The sequence below is a fragment of the Meriones unguiculatus genome, chromosome 19 (genome assembly GCF_030254825.1).
Source record: "Meriones unguiculatus strain TT.TT164.6M chromosome 19, Bangor_MerUng_6.1, whole genome shotgun sequence".
NCBI lineage: Eukaryota > Metazoa > Chordata > Mammalia > Rodentia > Muridae > Meriones > Meriones unguiculatus.
In genome coordinates, this window is record NC_083366.1 from 58,618,419 (window position 1) to 58,638,203 (window position 19,785).

The 19,785-nt window shown below is 42.8% G+C and overlaps 1 protein-coding gene and 1 long non-coding RNA gene across 2 annotated transcripts in view; both read right to left on the reverse strand.

The window, feature by feature from the left end:
- The window catches only part of Ranbp9 (RAN binding protein 9), a 74,604-nt gene extending 62,820 nt beyond the window's left edge, over window positions 1-11,784 (reverse strand). Inside the window, exon 1 of the mRNA XM_021630358.2 lies at window positions 10,901-11,784. Coding sequence (XP_021486033.1) covers window positions 10,901-11,411 — 511 coding nt within the window. The 5' untranslated portion in view covers window positions 11,412-11,784. The remainder of the gene's footprint in view (window positions 1-10,900) is intronic.
- Window positions 11,785-11,880: 96 nt separating this feature from the next.
- Window positions 11,881-19,785, reverse strand: part of LOC132649334 (uncharacterized) — a 40,959-nt gene continuing 33,054 nt past the window's right edge. Inside the window, exons 2-3 of the long non-coding RNA XR_009587747.1 lie at window positions 15,020-15,107; window positions 11,881-12,101 (exon numbers count right to left, since the gene is read on the reverse strand). This is a non-coding gene — a long non-coding RNA (uncharacterized LOC132649334). The remainder of the gene's footprint in view (window positions 12,102-15,019; window positions 15,108-19,785) is intronic.

Here is a 19,785-nt window from a genome sequence, read left to right on the forward strand (position 1 = left end):
AAACTTATTTTAATTTACCAAAAATGTTATCCTAACAACAAATAATAAAGCTGTGGCACTAACCACAACTTGTAGGAATGATCTCGATATAATTAAGAATAGCCAACATATCTAGTACTATAGAAAAAGCCCTGTTTTAACTGAACTGTATTTAGTAACTCATTTAATATTCAAAACAACCCAATGAAGAAAGTACTATGTACCTTCATTTCACAACTGAGGAAACACAGTGAAATAAACCATGTCCATTTTAGAAACCTGCTGGTTGAGAATTCCAAGCCAATGTAAGTGCTGCAATTTAAATTCAAGAAGCCTGACCCAACAAGAGTTCTGACCCCACATGAAAGATTTAGAGACACTGAGAATTCTGGGAATCACACCACATCTATCCCCATCTATTTTATCTACTTCAAGACAGAAGAAAAGGAGAATGAATACTGTAAGGTACTGTAAGGTACACAACTTCTAAAAGTGCCAGGGATTCTTGTATGTAATTTTCTCACTCAACATTTGTAACACAGGTTATCTAGCATCATTTTTTAAAATGAAACTTTTACAGAGATAATATCATTTGTTCCAAATTGGTACTCACGTTAAATCCATGCAAATTAAAATTACATACATGTTTTCATTACACAAAATATCCATAAGTTAATCTTTTAAGAGCCTTTGTTTATTATGCTCTTCTAAAACATCATAGAAATGAGTTGATTAAATGAGTTGATTCATTATTAAATTTAAAAATTACAGAGGGTATGGAGGTATAGCTCAGTGATAGAGCATTTGCCTAACACATACAATACTCTAGGCCAGTTCAACCTTTATAATGCTATGACCTTTTTATACATTTCCTCATATTGTGGTGACACCCCAATCATGGGCTTTCTAGACACTCTAGATTCTGGCACCTACCTGCAACTATTCCACCTCAGAAATACTAAATTCTAACCAAGCCTGTTCTATTACAGAATATATTCCTTAAATAAGACTTGGTTCACTTACATTTAAATATGGGATTGGTGCTAGCATAATCAAGATGACACTTGGTCTATAACACAACTTTTCTCAATACGTTGATAAATGTTAAAAGCTTAGAAATATGAAAAGGCTCTAGGCAGAAAGAACTTTTTATAGAAGTATAGCCTCAAGCGCACAGCATGCCACTATGGTAAGCCAGAGTAACTCATAGACGGGGCCTTATCGCCCATTCACTTCCAGCGCGTGCGCACAGCAGTAAGGGAAGTTAGCAGAGTGAGCATTAATCTTAGAAAATGAGCCCACAACCCACAGTATGATGTTTATCAACCAGAGTTGATAAACAGAGCAAGCCAGAATGTAGTTTGCTTTGCCTTTACTTAGACTTCATTAATTTCCAAAGTTACTGAGGTCATCACTTTCCCTTCTACCCTGAGGCTATTTCAAACGTGTTATCCAATTAAGATTATTTTATCAAGTTGGGTAGGTGGTTTCAGTTAGCAGCAGAAAATCAGGAATTCAAAGTTGTTTTCAGCTACACGTGGTGCGTTTAAGGCCAGCCTGGGCTACATGAGACCCTATCACAATGGTTCTCAACCTTCCTAATGCTGAGACCCTTTAACACAGTTCGTCATGTTGTGATGAACCCCAACCATAAAATTATTTCATTGCTACTACATAACTGTATTTCCGCTACAGTTACAAATATAAATCATAGTGTAAATATCTGATAAACAGGATATCTGATATGTGACCCCTGTGAAACGGGTGCTTAACCCCTAAAGGGGTTGCGACTCAGTTTGAGAGCTGCTGCCTTATCAGAAAGAACAAAGGAGAGAGGTGAGTGGAGAGGAAAAGAGAAAATGAGAAAGGGTGGAAAGTTCCTAGATTATTTTGTCAAGCCGGGCCCAGCGGTGTTGACCTGTCACCCTGCTACTCAGGGTACTTTGAAGGAGGCAGCTTGCAAAATCAATGACTACTTGGGCAACTTATATAGACCCTGTCTCAAAAAAATTAAAACAGGCTATGGATACAGCACAGCAGTAAGCCATTTAGCCAGAACGCACTGAAACTCTACTTAAAAAATAAAATCACATTCTGCATTCTACCCTGGAGTTTTTGCCTGTCTCCTAAATGATTTTTTAATTTGTGTTCGTTGTGGTTCTTGGTATGATAAAGTTCTATGGTTTGCCTAAGACACAATACCATGTATCTACAACTACAGCATCACAACCACACAAGGTATTTTCACTGTCTGAAAAATACCCTCCACGCTTAGTCTATTTGATCCCATTCCTTGAACAACCACTCTTTTTTTTTTTTAAGACAGGTTGCCTTCACTTAGGAATATGGAGTTCAAACTCACGCATGTCTGTATGACCTGATGGCTCATTTCAGTAGTCACTTATGATATCCAATTACATCAAACTTCCTAGATCTCTTGATCCCATCTGTCATCAATTACTTAAAGATATCTTGGTTGCTACCACTTTAAAGACCATCAGTAAATTTGCTGCAACACTGACAAGCAGAGAAGGTTTAAGTATTCAGATGAGCTAGGTAAATATTTGGGGATACTGCTACTGGGAAGTAGGGTAAACATACAGTTCACTTTGTTAGTACTGCCAAACCATTTCTAAAGTGGCTGTACCATTTTGCATCCCCACTAACAATAATTTGAGGTTTGGTTATTAGTTACCCACACCAACAAATGGCACACTCTCAGGCTATGGTTAAAATTTAGCTATTCTAACACGTGTTATTTACTGTTTTGGGTTTGTTTGTTTTTTGTTGTTTTTTTTTAAGAGGCTTTTCATTTCAATTAAGTAGGTGTCAAGCACACATCTTAAAGGAGAACATAAGGCTGCAGCATCAGACACGTGCAACGCTAACACAAACACCGGTGGGGACTGACCTAGACTTGTAGATCATCAGTACTGTGATAGCTGTGTTGCTCTGCTGTGTATGTACAAAGTTCCACACTGTTAAGCAATTGCCCCAGCCTCACCCTCCCACGGTCCTGTTATTTCTAATGCACAGTCTTGTGGAAAACAGGGTTTTCTCCGCAATGCATCTGTAGCATTGCAGCAGAAATGCCTGTTGTCTTCTTACACAACACACCATCTGAAGCCTTCACTTCTAAAGTTTATCTAATTCTCTGAATCTTTCCTTGGGATTTTTCTCTTCTTCCAGGACAAGCTTACCCGAGAATCTCTTAAAAGGCCTCAAATGCCCTTGGTTTCCTTCATAAGCCTATCTTTCCACCACCCCTACCAGCAAAGCCAAGGCCATGGTCTTTCATCAGTATCTCAGTCCACCTTCCCTGCTACTACCCTACTCTGCTGAAAAGTCTAACAATGTGGCAAATGATCACCGCCATGAACTCATCAACTGGCCTTTCCCAGTGCCATCTATGTTATATTCAGAAATCTTCAGTCAACCTGCTTCAATTCTAAAAGGCTCATCCACATCTTCTTTATTGACATTAAGCTTTTTAAGTTCAGTGAGCCTATTTTATGATGAAAATGGGAGGCCATTAGATGAAGTCATAGTCAGCTCTCCATCTGCTTGCCCACACCAATCTGTCTTCCACAGTCTGTTTCTCCTCTCCAGGACCAACTACCTCTGCTCTGTAAACACTCCTACTGGCCTTTGCCCAACCAGCCCTCAAACTATCTTCAGGTATTTCTTCTTTAATTTCACCTCACCCTTTGAGAACACAATGTCCCCACTTTTTTCACAAAGTTCTGTGCCTCTGTGTGATAAACCACTGTCATGTCAGTATTGTATTAAGGTTGGTAATAACTTGCCACACCTTAAACTAAAATCAGTCTCATGCCAATTTAAGTATCACTTCAGTTTTACCCACAAACTGAATGTAGATCAATGTAAAATTGATACAACTGTTGTCACAATACTTTCAAAAGTCTTGCTTACATGGGGTTTTCATCTACCATGATGACATCAGAATCTAGCCCTCAGCTAAAATGTAACCAAACATTGGCCATTAAAAACAGAGATGTTTTTCCCTTATCCTGTTCCTCAAGTGTGCTCTCTCTGTCACATCCTCTCTACTTGGACCCTCCACTTATTCTTTCAATCCCTGACACCTGGGTTTTGTTTCCATCATGAAATACAAACTGCTATTCCTAAGGCTACAATGGACTTATTCCAAATCCAGCGATAAATTTTCCAGGCCTATTCTACTATATAAGGGACTATACAGTGTATAAGAGGCCACACTATCCACTGTATAAGGGGCCTCTTCCTCCTTTCTCTTTTCCACTGCTCAGCTCCCATGACACTACTCTCCTTTCCACTCAGGTACCTCAAAACAGTTTCTTCTTGGGCCTCAATCTGCCTGTTAATAATGCAGTTAATAATCTGCCTCTTGTGTATTGAGGGAGAGAGCTATGGCTCTCTATACTGTCAATTCAACTACCTCCTTAAGGTGAGTCCTAAAACAGTGCTAACAGAAATCCCTCTTCCCAGGCTTCAGATGATTTACAAGGAGAAAATGCCTCACACTGTCCCTAATGAAGAAAGCAGGGCTCAGACTGTGCAGTGCCACAATATTCTGCATCTTATTACTATTCCCATTCCAAACTAATCCAACACAGGTGTTACAGTTTTACATGTGAACTTCCCTCACAAGCACGTGTTTGAAATTGGTCCCTCACTGTGAGATCTATCAGGAAAGGCTGCTGGAACCTTTAAGAGGTGACATCCATTGAGCTGGAACAAATGAGTGGCTGAGGATGGATCAGAGGTGCTCTCTATTTCCTGATCCATAGTGACAAAGGGAACAGCCTCAGAGTCCTGCTGCCACCATGAACTCTACTATGCCTTTACCACTATGGAGGACTGTGTACCCTCTCAAAAGAATGAACAGAAATAAACCAATCCTCTCCCATGTTCTGCAAGTTATTTTGTCACAGTGATGAGAAAAGTAACTAATCCAACATGTTAGCACCCTATTCAAAGATTACTAGCTCACATGGTAACCACCATGAAAAGCTCTAGCCAATAAACTGTGAAGTAACTCAGCAGACATATTTCCCCAGGGCTTCAAATGGGAAGAAAAGATAAGCCAGTCATAGGGGCAAAGACCCAAAATCTGCAACTGTAGCTGAGTTTCAGCTGCAGAATAGGCATAGCCTTGTGAATTTCCACGGCTGAGATTACTTAAAGACCCTTGATTCCAGAACATTTACTCAGCTCCTTCTGTAAGGCTTTTTCCCCCTCTTCAGCATCTCTTGATTTCCACGAAGATCTCATATTATTAAGATTCCCGTAAGATTCTGGTTTCTAGAGCCTGGCATGGAGGCACACATCCTTAATCCCACCATTCAGAAAGCTGAGAGGCAGGTGGATCGCTAAGATCAAGGCCAGCCTGGTCTACATAGCAACTTCCAGGCTTGCCAAGGCTACAATAGTGAGATCCTGTTTCAGAAACAAACAAAAGATTCCCATGTTCAATTACCCTTAAGGATATTATAATACAGTGCTAACATCTTCCAAACCTATTTGATTCAAGGTTTACTTTAAGAACACAACAGGGCTAGGAACCCAATACTTCTTTATTTCTCTCATTAATCCTCATATCTCAGTTACTTTAAGAAAAAAAAAACAAAAACTCAAATATGTATGCACTTCTCTATCCCTTCCCACTGTCCAAGTTACAGTCTTTAAAGCAACAGTTTTCTAAAAGAATTGGCCTTTTTCCTTATACTTCAATCTATCTTTCATGATGATTCTCCAGCTCCTACAGAATAATGTCTAAGCTTAATAAATGTTCAGTAAGGTCCCTTCATGCTTACAGGTCCAGACACTTAGAACAGTTGTATACTCCATGCTTTTGATTTTCTCTTGCCCTATATCCTACACCTTGCTCTCATCTTTTAAGCTTAACCACTGAGCTTAATGTTTCCAAGAAACTGCAGTGTTTTTCAACCTGTGGGCTGTGATCCTTTGGGGATCGTGGTCAAACAACCATCAAAAAACATACGTTTACAATGCGATTCATAACAACAGCAAAATTACAGCTATGAAGTAGAAACAAAAATAATTTTATGGTTGGCATCACCACAACATGAGGTACTGTTTTAAAGGGCCACGGCATTAGGAAGTTTGAGAACCACTGCAATCCTTTCCAGGGCCAGCCTGAGTTAGAGGTTCCTATCTTCCACAGTATCCTTCTAACATTTCCCTCACTACTTCATTTTATTTTCTTTGAACTCTGTGCGGTCAAAGACAGTATTTTAATCATCTTTAAGCCCAGAAACCAGTACCAAGTAAACATGTAGAAAAAGCCTACATGAAAGAATAGGTTGAGTAAACAAGGCAGACATACTTACCAAAATTTTCTGCCCCATAACAACTGCTCAATTATTATCACTAGCTAGTTTTTTTCTGACTATAATTATTAAGTTCCATCAAAGCCAGTTTATGAAAATGTTAGCAAAGAGATCCAGGGGAAAACTCAGTTTGCTTTTAATTCATTTGATTTTTCATTTTGATACAAGATCTTAGCATGAAAGCCAGGCTGGCATAAAACTCTGGCCACACATCCTGAGATTACAGGTACTTACCACCATGCCCAGTATAAATTCCTTGATTTTAAAGATCTCTAAAATTTCCCTTATATAGCGTGGGGGGGGACACGGAAAGGAAGCTGTGCATGCACAGTAAATAAATTATCTTCCTCAATCACTTTTTAGTCTTATTTTATGATCTTATTCACTGAACCTGGAACTGGCTGTTCTCTGGTTGACAAGTCCCCATGATACAACTGTGCCCATTTGACCAACCCATCCCCCACCACACAGACACACACACACACACACACACACCAGGAGTTTCAGGATCACACTGACACAACCTGCTTTCTTGTGAGTGGTGGTGATTGAACTCTGGTCTTCATGCTTGTAGAGCAAACACTTTATCCACTAAGCCACCTTCTTAGCACCCCTATAATCCTCCTTTGTCCTTGTAAGCAAACATTTAAGATATTTGATCAGACTCAACAAAAATCTTTTTAAGTCAATGAAATGGCTCAGTGAATAGAAGTGCCACTAATGACCTAAACTCAATGCCACAGGACCCACTAGAAAGAAAACCAACTTTTGAAGTTGTCCTCTGACCTCCACATGTACATGCCCTTAACAAACACAATCACACACAAGTCTGCATGTACACACATAAATAAAACCTGTAATAAGGAAAAAAGTATAAAAATTTCCAGCAATTATATTTAGTAAGGGTTAAAAACTAATAACTGCTGGGACTTGAGGAGATAGTGCCACAATTTCAGACAGACTGATGGGCTCCCAGAACCTGAGTTTGATTCTTGGCATCAATACCAGGTGGGTCACAACTGCTAGTAACTCCAGATCCAGGGATCCAATGCCCTCTTCTGGACACCAGGGCACATGCACTCAGGCAAGCATACCCAGCACCCCAACATAAAAACAATAAAGATGCTTCAATTAAAAGGTGCACTTCACCATTTCATCACTCCCTCAGGCTCCCAAGTTTCAATGCTCTGGCATCTGTCCAAAGCACTTTAAGGCAGGACTATCAAAATGTCTCAACTTTTCTGAAGCATTACTGAATTCAGTTACCTTTTCCCCTAATACGAAATACTTTTGATGCCAACTGTCAACTGTGAAAATAACAACACAAATAAAATGAGGTATTAAGAACAAAGCAGAGATCACAAAATCTGGAAACAGCAAAATTAGTTTTCTTTTTAAATTTCTTAAAAATTAATTTCTGTGTAAAAGTATTTTGCCCACATGCATGTATGTGTTCCTGGTGCCCAAAGAGATCAGAAGAGGGCATCAGATTCCTTGGAACTGTAGTTATGGATGGTTTAAGCTACCATGTGGGTGCTAGGAATTAAACCCAAGTCCTCTGCAAGCTCAGCAAGTGCTCTTAACAGCTGAGCCATCTCTTCAGCCCCACAAAATTGTCAATCCTAGCTGACTTATACAAGTCTTCAAAAATCTAACCTTCAGATGCTCCCTGACACATCTACTTGTGTCAGATCTGTTTTTGTCTCTGTAAAGAGTCCTGATAGTGTGTGTATGTGTGTGTGCACACTAGAGAAAAAGAGGATTTGTAATTGAAGCATTTATGCTAACTGAACCCAATGTCATATTCATTAAATGTTTCTATAATATTCATCAAAAATAAGTTATTAAAATCAAGACCTGTGACTTTAGAAATTAGTCAACACTGACAAATTTTAAAATAAGAGGGCTATCCTAGAGTGTTTCAATAATAGCTTGTTACATAAAAAGCCTCAAATTTTTAACATAAGGCCAGCAAGGTGGCTCAGTGGGTAAGGACACCTGCCAACAAGCCTGATGACCTGAATTGGATCCCTAGGATTCACGTGGATTGAAGAGAGAACCCACTCCCACAAGCTGTTCTGAGTGCCACACGTGTACCATGTCACACAGATAGGAACAAAAACACACTCACACAGGAAAAAGAAAAAACTTAACATACACTATTCTATACTCTCTATTCTATTCTATTCTAACTCTCCTGCAATTCAATCCATTGTTATCTAGGTATCTGTCACTGTTAATATGGTACCTTCAAATCTCTAAAAAAAACTGCTTCCATGATCAGCAATTCCAATTTAGAGTAACATTTTAAACACAGAACGTATGCAGGGAAAAAGAAATCGAAATCACCATTCTTGGAAAACAGGTTTGATCAATATTTTACAATTTTGTAATGCAGAAAAATGCAAACAGTAATTTTTCATGTTAAAAAAATTAATCAATGCAGCACAAGGATACATTACATAAAACATCTCTTACTTGTGACTTTTAAGTTTTATTATTCACTACCTATATAACACTTCCTTTTTGCTACTGAGTTAAAGTTGTCCTGTCCATTTGGTGTTCTCTCAAAAACAGACACACACACACACACACACACACACACAAACAGTAACACCAGAAAACACACAGACTTTAAAATAACAAGACTGTATGAAGGTTTGGAAAAAAAGACAGTCTTTGTAACACGGGGAAAGGGAGAGACAAAAGAGATAAAAATGGGGGAAAAGTATGAGAACAACAAATCTGTTCTTCCAGAACTAATGGTTTACGTTTATGAAACAGCAATGTTTCCAGAAAGTGAATCTCAATGTTACACAACAGAAAGTAATAAAAAGGCCAACAGGAAAAATAACTGCAACAACCAGTAAAATAACATTCAAACCCCAACCACATAAGCATGCATATGTCTCTGGCCTAGATGATTAATTTTACATAAAAGAAGTAAATACAACCGATCAAGAAATGTTACAATGTCAAATAAGCTACAATTGTGAGTCTTAAGCTACCATGGAAATTTCCTTACCGACCATCCAGCTCAACTCCCACATCACTCAGAAGAAACTGAGGCCCTCTTTCCTAACATACCTAGTACCACCAGTGACTGCTGGGACTCAGGGAAGCTGGGATTCTTTGTTCACTAATCCCCACTACACAGTCTCTGCCTTTAGACGCTTTTTATCTACCATAAACCATCAACTTAAAATGAAGTTCTGTCAAATCTAACAAAAGCATTTTGGCAGCCAAAACAGAAGTAAACACTTCAGAGCATAGCACTTACTGTTCACACAAATTTAAAAACAAAATTAATAATCCACAAGAAAATCAACAAACTGTCCTAACTAAAAGTAAAAAAAAAAAAAAACAAAAAACCAAACTTCGTTATTTTGCAATTTTCAGCCACTTAGATTAAGGAACATAACGTTCAAAATAGTAAGTGCTTCTTTGGATCTATGGCAAGAATAAGAAGGAATGTTCAACAAGGCCCATCTTTGTGTAGATTCCTTACAGCCAAATCATTCAGCAGATTTCTGTTGCCATACTCGTTAAACAGTAGCTGGTTTTTCATGATCCTTCTCAAACCCCAGTTGTGAATTCTTTCAGAACCTTACAGCAAGGTTTTTATCCTCTACATACATGTCACTAGGATTCGAAGATCCTTCCTTTAGAGCCAATCAAAAGGAGCCTGCTTAGAATATAAACGCTTCTCTGCTTTAGATTTTGGGCCTACAGGACGTGTTTCCAAACTTATAGCACTGCTTTTTTTTTTTCCCTTCCACACAAGTAAACTTGATGCAGGCAATTAATCTGAGCTACAATTCAATCCCCCCACACACACCCACACCGCCATTTATAACTTTCTATACAATCGACTCGCTTAAAGCTTTGTTTTAACCTTGGCAAAGTCGGATGGAAGGGAGCAGAAGCCTAAGGTGGCTAAGTTTGTTAACTGCAGGTGCAAAATATACGTCAGTTTTCTTCAAAAGGCTAATTGACATGTTTAAAAACCCTTGTTTTCAACAAAACTTCATGTAACACCAACCCGGAAACACAGGACATTTCCAATCCGGAACGGGGGAAGAGGCGGTTCTGCTCCCCGAAGAAAACAGGGAATCCGGAGGTTCCCCTCTCACCCTCCCAATTGCTTTCAATAAGGTGCAATGATGGCCAACTTGGGCCCCTTGTCCTTTTGTCCCCCTGGACAATCTCTGGCCTAATTTGGGACAAATCCTCCACAGATGACGCCTCCCTCCCCCTCCTGTGTATCTCGGCTCTCCCTTAATTAGTAACTGTACCTCAGAATCGTGCCTCGCACCCCCAGCTGCGTAAGAGGAGATCGCCTGACCCTCTCCACCTGGAGAACAATGTAACCCAACTCCGGCCCATAGATTTATCTCGGGGAAATCAGGAGGGGCGAAGTGTCCGGTCATCCCGGATTCCCTCAAAGCATCCCGCCCCGGGCCTAGAAGCCCAACTCCTTCCCACCTGGGGGACCCTCTCTCACCTTCCCTGGCCCCGAGCCTCGCCCCGCACCGTCGGGTCTCTCCGCGGGACCCCGCGCCCCGTACCTTTGTAGTGTACTCGCAGGTTGTTCTGCGAGAGGCCGATGTAGCTGAACTTGTCCTTCGGGCTCCAGGACCGGGGCAGCGGCGTCTCCTGCTCGTCCACGGCCGGGTAGAGGCGCTTCAGTCGCCGCTGCAGCTCCTTCTCCTGCTCGTTGAGGGCCGAGTCGCCGTGCGGGAAAGGGGCCGCGGCGCTACTCGCCGCCGCCAGGCCCGGGGCCGGGACGCCTGCGGCCGAGCCGGGAACCGCGGCCAGGCCGGGCGGCGCGCTGGCGGGGGCGGCCGCCGAGGCGGGGGGCGGCGGAGCGGCGGTGGCCGGGGGCGGCGGCGGCGGCGGCGGCGGGTGGAGCAGCAGGGCGGCCGCCGCGGCCCCTAAGCCTCCGCCGGGCGAGCCAGCCGGGGAGGAGCCGGCGCTGGCGGGCGCGGGCAAGGCGACTCCGGGGCCCGGGGGCCCGGCGGCGGGAGGCGGCGGTGGCTGCTGTTGCGGCGGCGGCGGCGGCGGCGGCTGCCCGGACATCCCGGCCGCGACTCGGCCTGAGGCTCCTCCGCTCGTCCCTGCTTCCTCCTGCGCTTCCCAGGGGCGCTGTCGCTGCGGCCGCCGGCACCAGGCGCCTAGAGTCCGCCCGCCCCGGAAGCAGGCGGCGGCCCGCGAGGCCCGGCGGAGCGCGGCGGTTGAGGAGACCGGCCGCGGGCGGCGAGGGCGCGAGGGAGCGTTGGTCAGGCGCCGGCGGGCACGCGACCCGGAGCGGTGCGGTGGGACGGCGCGAGGCGCTGGCGGGCGCGCGCGCACGGGCCTGGGCGACGCGGCGAAGCGGAGAGGCTGTGAGAGGGTGCGGGCGGCCGCGGCGGCCGCTGCTCTCGCGGCTGTTTCCCGGCGGGCGCGCGGGCGGCGCGAGACGCTGCGCGTGGGCGGAGCCAAGGCGAAGGGGGCGGGCCGGGTGCGCGCGGGGGCGGGGCCAGGCGAGAGGGCGGGCCGGGTGCGCGCGCTGACGGTGCTGCCTGTCTAGTCGCGCCGTTAGCTCAGCCGCGGGGAGCTCGCGTTGCGCCCAGGCGAGAGCAATCGAGCCCTGCTGGGCCGCAGGGAGCTGAGCCCGGGGCTCCTAACGCCTCAATGCTAGCGGGTCGATGAAGGGCCATTTCTGAAGGCGAAGTCTTCCTCTTCAAACAGTGACTCTCGTTAATTAATTAATGATGAGTCCGGGTTAACCTAATGGGGGGAAAAATCCACGTTAGAAATACCAACCGAGACTGGCAGATAGTCAAAGGCCTGTGCATTTAGGAAGGGCTTCCGGAGACGTCAGAACATTTTATAAGCTCATTAATTCTCATCATAGGCTTCTTTGTTAGGTAGCAGAGAATTATGCCCATTTTTTAACATAGAAATATTTACTGAGGTCAGAGGGTATTTTTAGTTTTTTTGTTTTTGTTTTTGTTTTTTAAGGGGGAAGGGGACTTCCTACTTTGCAATTCTCAGTAGAGTCAACTCATTTGGCACGATTTGCCAAGTGTTGCTCTCTGACCCCGCAGAGCATTACTATTCTGTTTTCACCACCTCCCTTTGTGTAGCTTACCCTTTTCCTAGGCCGGCAAAAATCGGGCTTCACTCGTGTAAGCTACGTACTACAGATTCTGATACTGTATTGGCTTCCTGGGACGATATAGTGCCAATTATTGGGCCATAAAAGCATGGAAGAGTGTTTGACTGACTAGAGAACTAGTTGTTTTGCTTTTGAAGAGCATGATGGGTCAGACTGAATGGAAGACTCCCGAAGTCAAAGCGCCTAGCTAAAACTAGCAGTCATTCCGATTAATTTCCACCTTAAATTAGCTATACTAGACCCTCCATTGTTCTTCAATAATAATTTTAAAAAATCCTCATAACTCTAACCTATGGTCTGAATTCTTCAAGTCACAGCATTTGTACATGATGCCATTGAATTTAAAGCACACTAAAACTTTCATTTATATTAAAGTAGCAAAGAGTTCAATGGAAGCCATTTTCTACATGTTGATTGCCAGGATGGAACATATTGGCTCCAAGCCTCTTCATATTCAAGATTTTACTCATGAAATATACTCCTTTTCTGTCAGCACACTTAGAACTTCCTACATATCCTCGGCACTGTTAAAGGAATAGAGTTCTCTGAAACCTTGTTGGAAGCTTTTTCTTGGAGAAACTGGATGTCCTCCAGTCAGCCTCAAAAGATTAATGAAATGTGAGAGGACACTGTAAAATGGCACTTTTTTCACCTCAGCAGAGGTAGAGAACACTGGTGATAGCTGTTCGGTGGATATTTATGAGCACAAAGGTAACCGTAACCTTTTGGCTTCTCTGTTCAAAATATAAAAACCAGGCTAAGATGATGGCTCAGTTGGTAAAGGGCTTGCTGTACAAATATGAAGACCTGAGTTCAAGCCCCAATACCTACATAAAAAGTAGGGCATGGTGACCCACACTTGTAATCCCAGTGAAGAGGCAGAGACGAGGGTCCCTGGGGCTTGATGACCAGCAAATCTAACCTACAAGGTAAGTTCCAGGACAGTAAGAGGTCCTGTTTCAAAAAATAAAGTGGACAGTTGCTGAGGGAAAACACCAGAAGCTTACTCCAGCCTCTCTCTATGCTTGGGAGCACACACACAGATGCACATACACCTTAAGTAAAGAAGCAGATAACAAAAAGTAAAAGCCAGGCAACAAAATCGAAGTGTGGAAATATTAATGGTAGATGAACGTATGGAAGCAAATTAAATGCCCAACGTGAAGAGACTAGTTGAAGAAATTATTCATAAGCCACTTAATGGGATTATGGTTACAGAAGCACATATTCCATATTTGTTTAATTTTTTTTTTTCTAAAAGCCTCCCTTTCTGGCAGTGGAACTGCCAAAAGAGAGCCAAGCAATTAGATAAAGGCACCATTCCCCCATCCTTTTCAAACTAGTCAGTGGATCTCAGGCCAATTTCAGACTTACTCCCTAGAGACTGCTTGTATAGGCACAAGCTGAAACAAAGGTTTTATGGCCTTTTTAAAATGTGGTTTTACCGACACAGAAAAAATGACTATGATGTACTAAATGAAAAGAAGCCATCCAATAATTATAGCACTGTCCAAAATCATTATCAAAAGACATGAAAGGACGTCATAAAAATGTTTCAATGATAGACAATTAAAATGTATAATTAAAAATAAATTATTACAAATTATTATAATTGTACATAGACAACTGGTAAAAGTCTATTAGCCATGAACTTGTTCACCCTTTGTGGGCCTGGAGTTTTCCATCTTATCGTATATTACTACAATATTTTTATTCATCCGCACCTGCTGAGTTTCTCAGTAACAAATAATAAGAGCCAAATCTGGCTGTCCTCAGCAGACAGAGACCCTAATAGAAACCATTAGATTGTTTTCAAAATTGACTGGCAATCTGGACAACAAGAGAGACAAAGGTAAAAAAAAAAAAGTAGGCCCAGACCCTGAATAGACACAGAAATCACCCCCAAATGCCACCATTACACCAGTCCTCTGTTCTCTAACTTCTGAGCTCCACACCCTCATCCACAATTCAGAGTTGGCAAGCATACATCCCATACCTATGACATCGATGACAGATAGACAGAGACTGACAGCTTAAACTGAGTGTTATAGGAATGCCAGCTGACTGATGCTTTCGGCCCAGGATAGCCCTGCAGCGGCTGGAGTCCACAGGGTCCCTCCTCCATTGAGTATCTGACACCTTCTTTTCTCACTCTGGTCTGAGATGAAGTAGTGGAGAACATACTTTCCTGCTGGGTAAGTGACCCTTAACATAGATGGTCTTCAATACAGGGAAAGAGGTTCAGACACTAGCCAGCTTCATGTATGTCTATGATATATCCTTCCATATTATGTCTGTGAGAACTGTCACAAAATGTGTGCCAAGGTATATAATATGGGTTTAGGGTTTGTATTAGTTATCAGTTGCTGCATAGCAAACACCCCCAAACTTAGTGACTTAAAAATTATTATTAAACGTATCTGTGGAGCAAGTTTCTTCTGACTAAGTCATTGTTCTATTGCTATGAAGAAACACATGACCAAGGCAACTCATATAAAAGAAAGTATTTAATTAGAGGCTTACTCACAGTTTTAAAGAGTTAGTCCATGATCACCATTGCAGGAAGCATGTCAGCAGACAGGCATAGTGATGGAGAAGTAGCTGAGAGCTCACACCTGGAAGTTGGAGGCAGAGAGTGAGAGAGAGAGAGAGAGAGAGAGAGAGAGAGAGAGAGAGAGAGAGAGTAGGCCTGGTGTGAGTTTTTGAAACCTCAAAGCCCAATCCCAGAGATACACTTCCTCCAATAAGGCCATACCTCCTAATCCTCCTCAAACAATTCCACTAACTGGGGACCAGTTAAGTATTCAAACATAAGAGCCTATGGGAGCCATTCTCGTTCAAACTGTCACCTCTTCCCTGTATCCCCTGTTTGAATGACCCTATCTCAAGCATTCAAAGTGTGTCAGCTGTGGCTGTGAGTCATCTTTAGACTTGACTGAGGAAGGATCTGCTTCTGAGATCACATATGTGGTCACTGGCAGGATTCAGTTTCCCAGGAGCTTTAAGGACCCCACATCATTGCTAGATAAGCCAGAAGTGGCCCTCAGAGCTTGTTTCACCAAAGTGGGCAAATCAAGAAGACAACAGCACCAGGACAAAACCCAGGGTGAGGTGACGTGTTATCACTTTTGCCATAATGTCTACTAAAAGAAAACCACTAAGCCAGCTCACATTCAAGCAGAAAGACTTAGGGCCATTTACAACAAATTTTGACATTTGTGACAAGTTCCTTTGACTCCAGGAGACTGCACTTGCTCTAACCTTATCACATAAAGATTCTAAACCAGAGATTGATAAACCTCATCTGCAATAAACTATGTACTTGTACATACCTACCATGTACATATGTGGACCGTATGTATCCATTGAAACTACTCCATTTCACCATTGTGGATGAAGTTAGTCACTGACAACAAATAGATGTGGATCTATGTCAGTAAAACTTTTTTTTTTTTTTTTACAAAAATATACAACAAGCTGGACACTGCAGGATATGATTGGGGATACCTGATCTGGGTCATTATAAAAGACCAGGCTACTAGGAGTACAATCCCAGAGGTCAAGAAGTTCAGTTTGTTACCCACAATATATACGTCACCCCTACCCTGGATGACCTCGAGACACACCTAAACAGGTTTTGGATACTTCTGCAGCTAGCCTGTGGCAAATAAAAATAAATGCCACTAGCTGTCCCAGGGTAGTGAACTCCAGCAAGAAGAGGTCCAAGCTGGGGCTAGTTTTCAGTCTGTGTTTTATCAAGCAACTGTTATACACATGGAAGGCTGCGTTGGGTATGGGAGTAAGGAAGGGAAGAAAGAGGAATTACAGGCAATATTGATGTCAGTCAGGGCACCATGTTGTGAGAAATCAGGACTGAGAACCAGCTTCTGTTCTTTAGAAATACATGCTTCTAGGTAGATAGACCAAGGTCTGAAAAGGAAAGGTTCTGCATCTAAATCGCCATGTTGTCTTGGACAGAACACAAAAGTGGCACTGCTGGTGATTGCCACCCACCCACCAAAGTACAGGGTTTCTGAGGTCCAGGGTTCTACTGAGTCGCATGGGACAATACAAATGTGCTACTTCCTATCACATTTTTTTAGTGATTACAACCCAGTGTTCATGAAACAAAATCCATGTGGAAAACCAGTTATTTAAGAGGAAACTGCATGTTTCATTCATCTGTTCTCGAAGATTTTGGACAAAAAAAATTTGCAATTTTGGATGAGATAATCTTCATTAATAATGATTTGATAAGTTAATATAGGCTCAACCTTCTTCTCAGTTCCCTCTAAAAAGATTTTTTCTTTCCAAACTCCTGTGACTTTTCTCTTAATTGGCAAAAGTTACACCCTCTTTTCCACACTGATATTTATGCCCCTCCTGTTGATTGCTGCTGATACATAGAATGCATTCCAATTAAGCAGCAACAGAGAACATTAAGCAAAAACATCTCCTCCCTTAGTGCTTCTGGATCAAAGGTCAAGTTCATGGTGAAATTCTAGACAAAGAAGGCTGACCCAGAAAGTCTCGAAGCCCCAGGGAAAGGCACCTGCCATCCTTGGAGGTGCTATAGTTAGTTAAATGGCTGCTCCCTTGTGCAAGCAGCCAAAGGCATAGTTAGGAATGATGACACAGGAAAGGGGCCATAGGAGCCAAAAATAGACAGTGTAGGGAAATAGAGGAGAAAATGATAGTCCTTTAGGGCAATGATAAATAGCTCTCCAAAGTGCCAGATATCATGGGGCTATTACTTGCCTACCCACTGTGGGTTGGCCCAAAAAGTGGCCTGCATGTTTTTTATCAACTCTTCGGAGCCAATTGGATGAAACACACAATGCTAGACAGATTGTCTAGTGGATTGGAGTCCATGAAAATTGAACCCAATGGTTTGTCTATGTTCTACCACTGGGCTACAATCCTAGACCCTAGGGGATAATGCATTGTTTTGCTTTCATTTTCCTTTGGGGTTTTCAGACAGGATCTCCCTCTGCAGCCCAGATCCTCAAACTAACTACTTCTAACTCACCATGACTTTCTGCAGTAGCCTCTTGAGTACAGGGATTACATGCCACCGATGGACAAAACACCATTTTTGAAATAACTTTCCATCAAGAAGTGTGTGATTTGAGGGAAAGAATTTTTCTTACACAATCAGTTTTTCACAGTATGAAAAGTGCTCTAATAAAGCAAAAGTGTCAGGAAAGCCAGGTGGTGGCGGCTGCATATCTATCATCTCAGTACTTGGGAGGCTGAGACAAGAGGGTAGTAAGTTCAAGGTCAGCTTGCCTGCTTATTAACCTGCCTCAAAACAACCCAAAATGTGATATCTGTCAGGCTAATATCACAGGAAAAAGAATTCTCCAACCTAACCCATTATTTTGAGTAATGTAAATTAGCTCTTCAAGTTTCTTTATATGTTGTTTGCAGCATGGAGATAACTGATGCTTTTTTTTTTTTTTTAAGTCAAGATGCCTTCAGAGAAGGCACAAAATTAACCTGTGCTTGAAGTAGCACAATTTGAAGTGATTTAGTGAAACCATTTCAGAAATCATTTCTTTCATTATGGCTAATTATGCTTGGTAAGGTTTTAACATTTTTTGTTTGTTCCCTTTAAGCATCTTCCAAGATGCATAAGGAGAAGTACGTACACCAATGTGTGGGGCTTTCTGAGCCTTAGTATTTCAAAGATGCTAAAATATCTGCGTCTTTAAAATGGTAATGCTCTTGCAAAGATTTCAATCATTTTCCTGCTTCAGCTGCAGGTATCTAACTTAGAAACAGACATCAGCTAGTTAAAGGTCCGAAGCACTTGCTCCCAATAGTCCCTCCAATACACCCTTCACCGTAGTCCACATGGAAACTAACTATGGGTAATATGTGAGAGGGTAAATTGGCTCCACATGGGGCTTTGACGTTCATGAGAACCCCAGGTCTCACTGAGTCCTATGCCACCCCACAAAATTCAGTCAATATGAAGGGTACAGTCTGGCACAGAGTCACACTGGCCTTGGGTGTCAAACGGCTGGCTAGTCCACTCAACAACCAAGGAGCGCTTCCATGTACTGACCCATCCTCCGTGCTCATGGGGCCCTCCGTGCTCTGCAAAATTATGTCAAGGACATTCTGAATTGCTCCTAAGGTTAGTGAGAATATAGGTGTTCCGTGTGAATACATGTGTGCCCTGATCAGGTTTTGGAGTTTTATAGTTTTTTTGTTTGTTTGTTTGTTTGTTTGTTTCCTTTTTCTAGACAGGGTTTCTCTGTGTAGCCTTGGCTGTTCAGGAACTCACTATGTAGACCAGGCTGGCCTGGAACTCAGAGAGCTGCCTGCCTCTGCCTCCTGAGTTAATCCCTCCCCTGGGATTAAAGGTGTACACCACCACAGCATGGCTACTCTTTTGTTTTGTTTTTTGTTTTTTTTGTTATTTTCCAGGAGAGGGGGTGAGCGTGTTTTGTTCCACGGTTTTGTTTGGACCACCCTTCCAGGGTAGCCTAGACTGAAACTTAGGAACCCTCTTTTACTTCTCAAGACTTGGCAGGCATGCCAACCTTCCTGGCTATTCTCTCTCTCTCAGGTGTGTGCATGTGTGTGTTGATGTGATCGTGTGAGAATGTATGCATGTGTGAGTATCCACATGTGCTTGCAAGTAACCATCTGAAGGTGGGCTTGATCCCTCTTTATTGAGGCAGGGCTGCTCACTGACCATGGAGCGCAGCTATTCCAACTAAAGAGCTTGCCCAGGGCATCCCATATCTCTGGTTCCTGAGCAGTGGGATTACAAACATGTGGCCACCAGGCCTGCCCAGCTTTTATGTGGGTTCTAGGAATGCAAACACTGGTCTTTGTGCTTACACCCATGTGCTTTATCTACTGAGTCATCTCTCCACCCTCCCCCCCATCCTGACTTTATTCTTCAATTATGCAAATCCCTTTTTCTCTTTGTGTCATCATCATACACACACACACACACACACACACACACACACATACACACTTTGACGTGTCCCCCAACAAATGTCCATAGCCAATGTCTAGAGCCTACGGCAAGGGGCCTAGTGGATGTGATTGTGCTACAGATCTTGAAAGGGAACAATCATTCCGGGAGGCAGAGGCAGGTAGATCTCTGTGAGTTCAAGGCCAGCCTGGTCTACAAATTGAGTAGCCAAGGACAGCCAAGGCTACACAGAGAAACACTGTCTTGGGGTGGGGGGAAAGAAAAGAAAAGAGAGGGAGAGATAAAGAGAAAGAAAAGAAAAAGAAAGAAAGAGAAAGAAAAGGGACAATACTGGA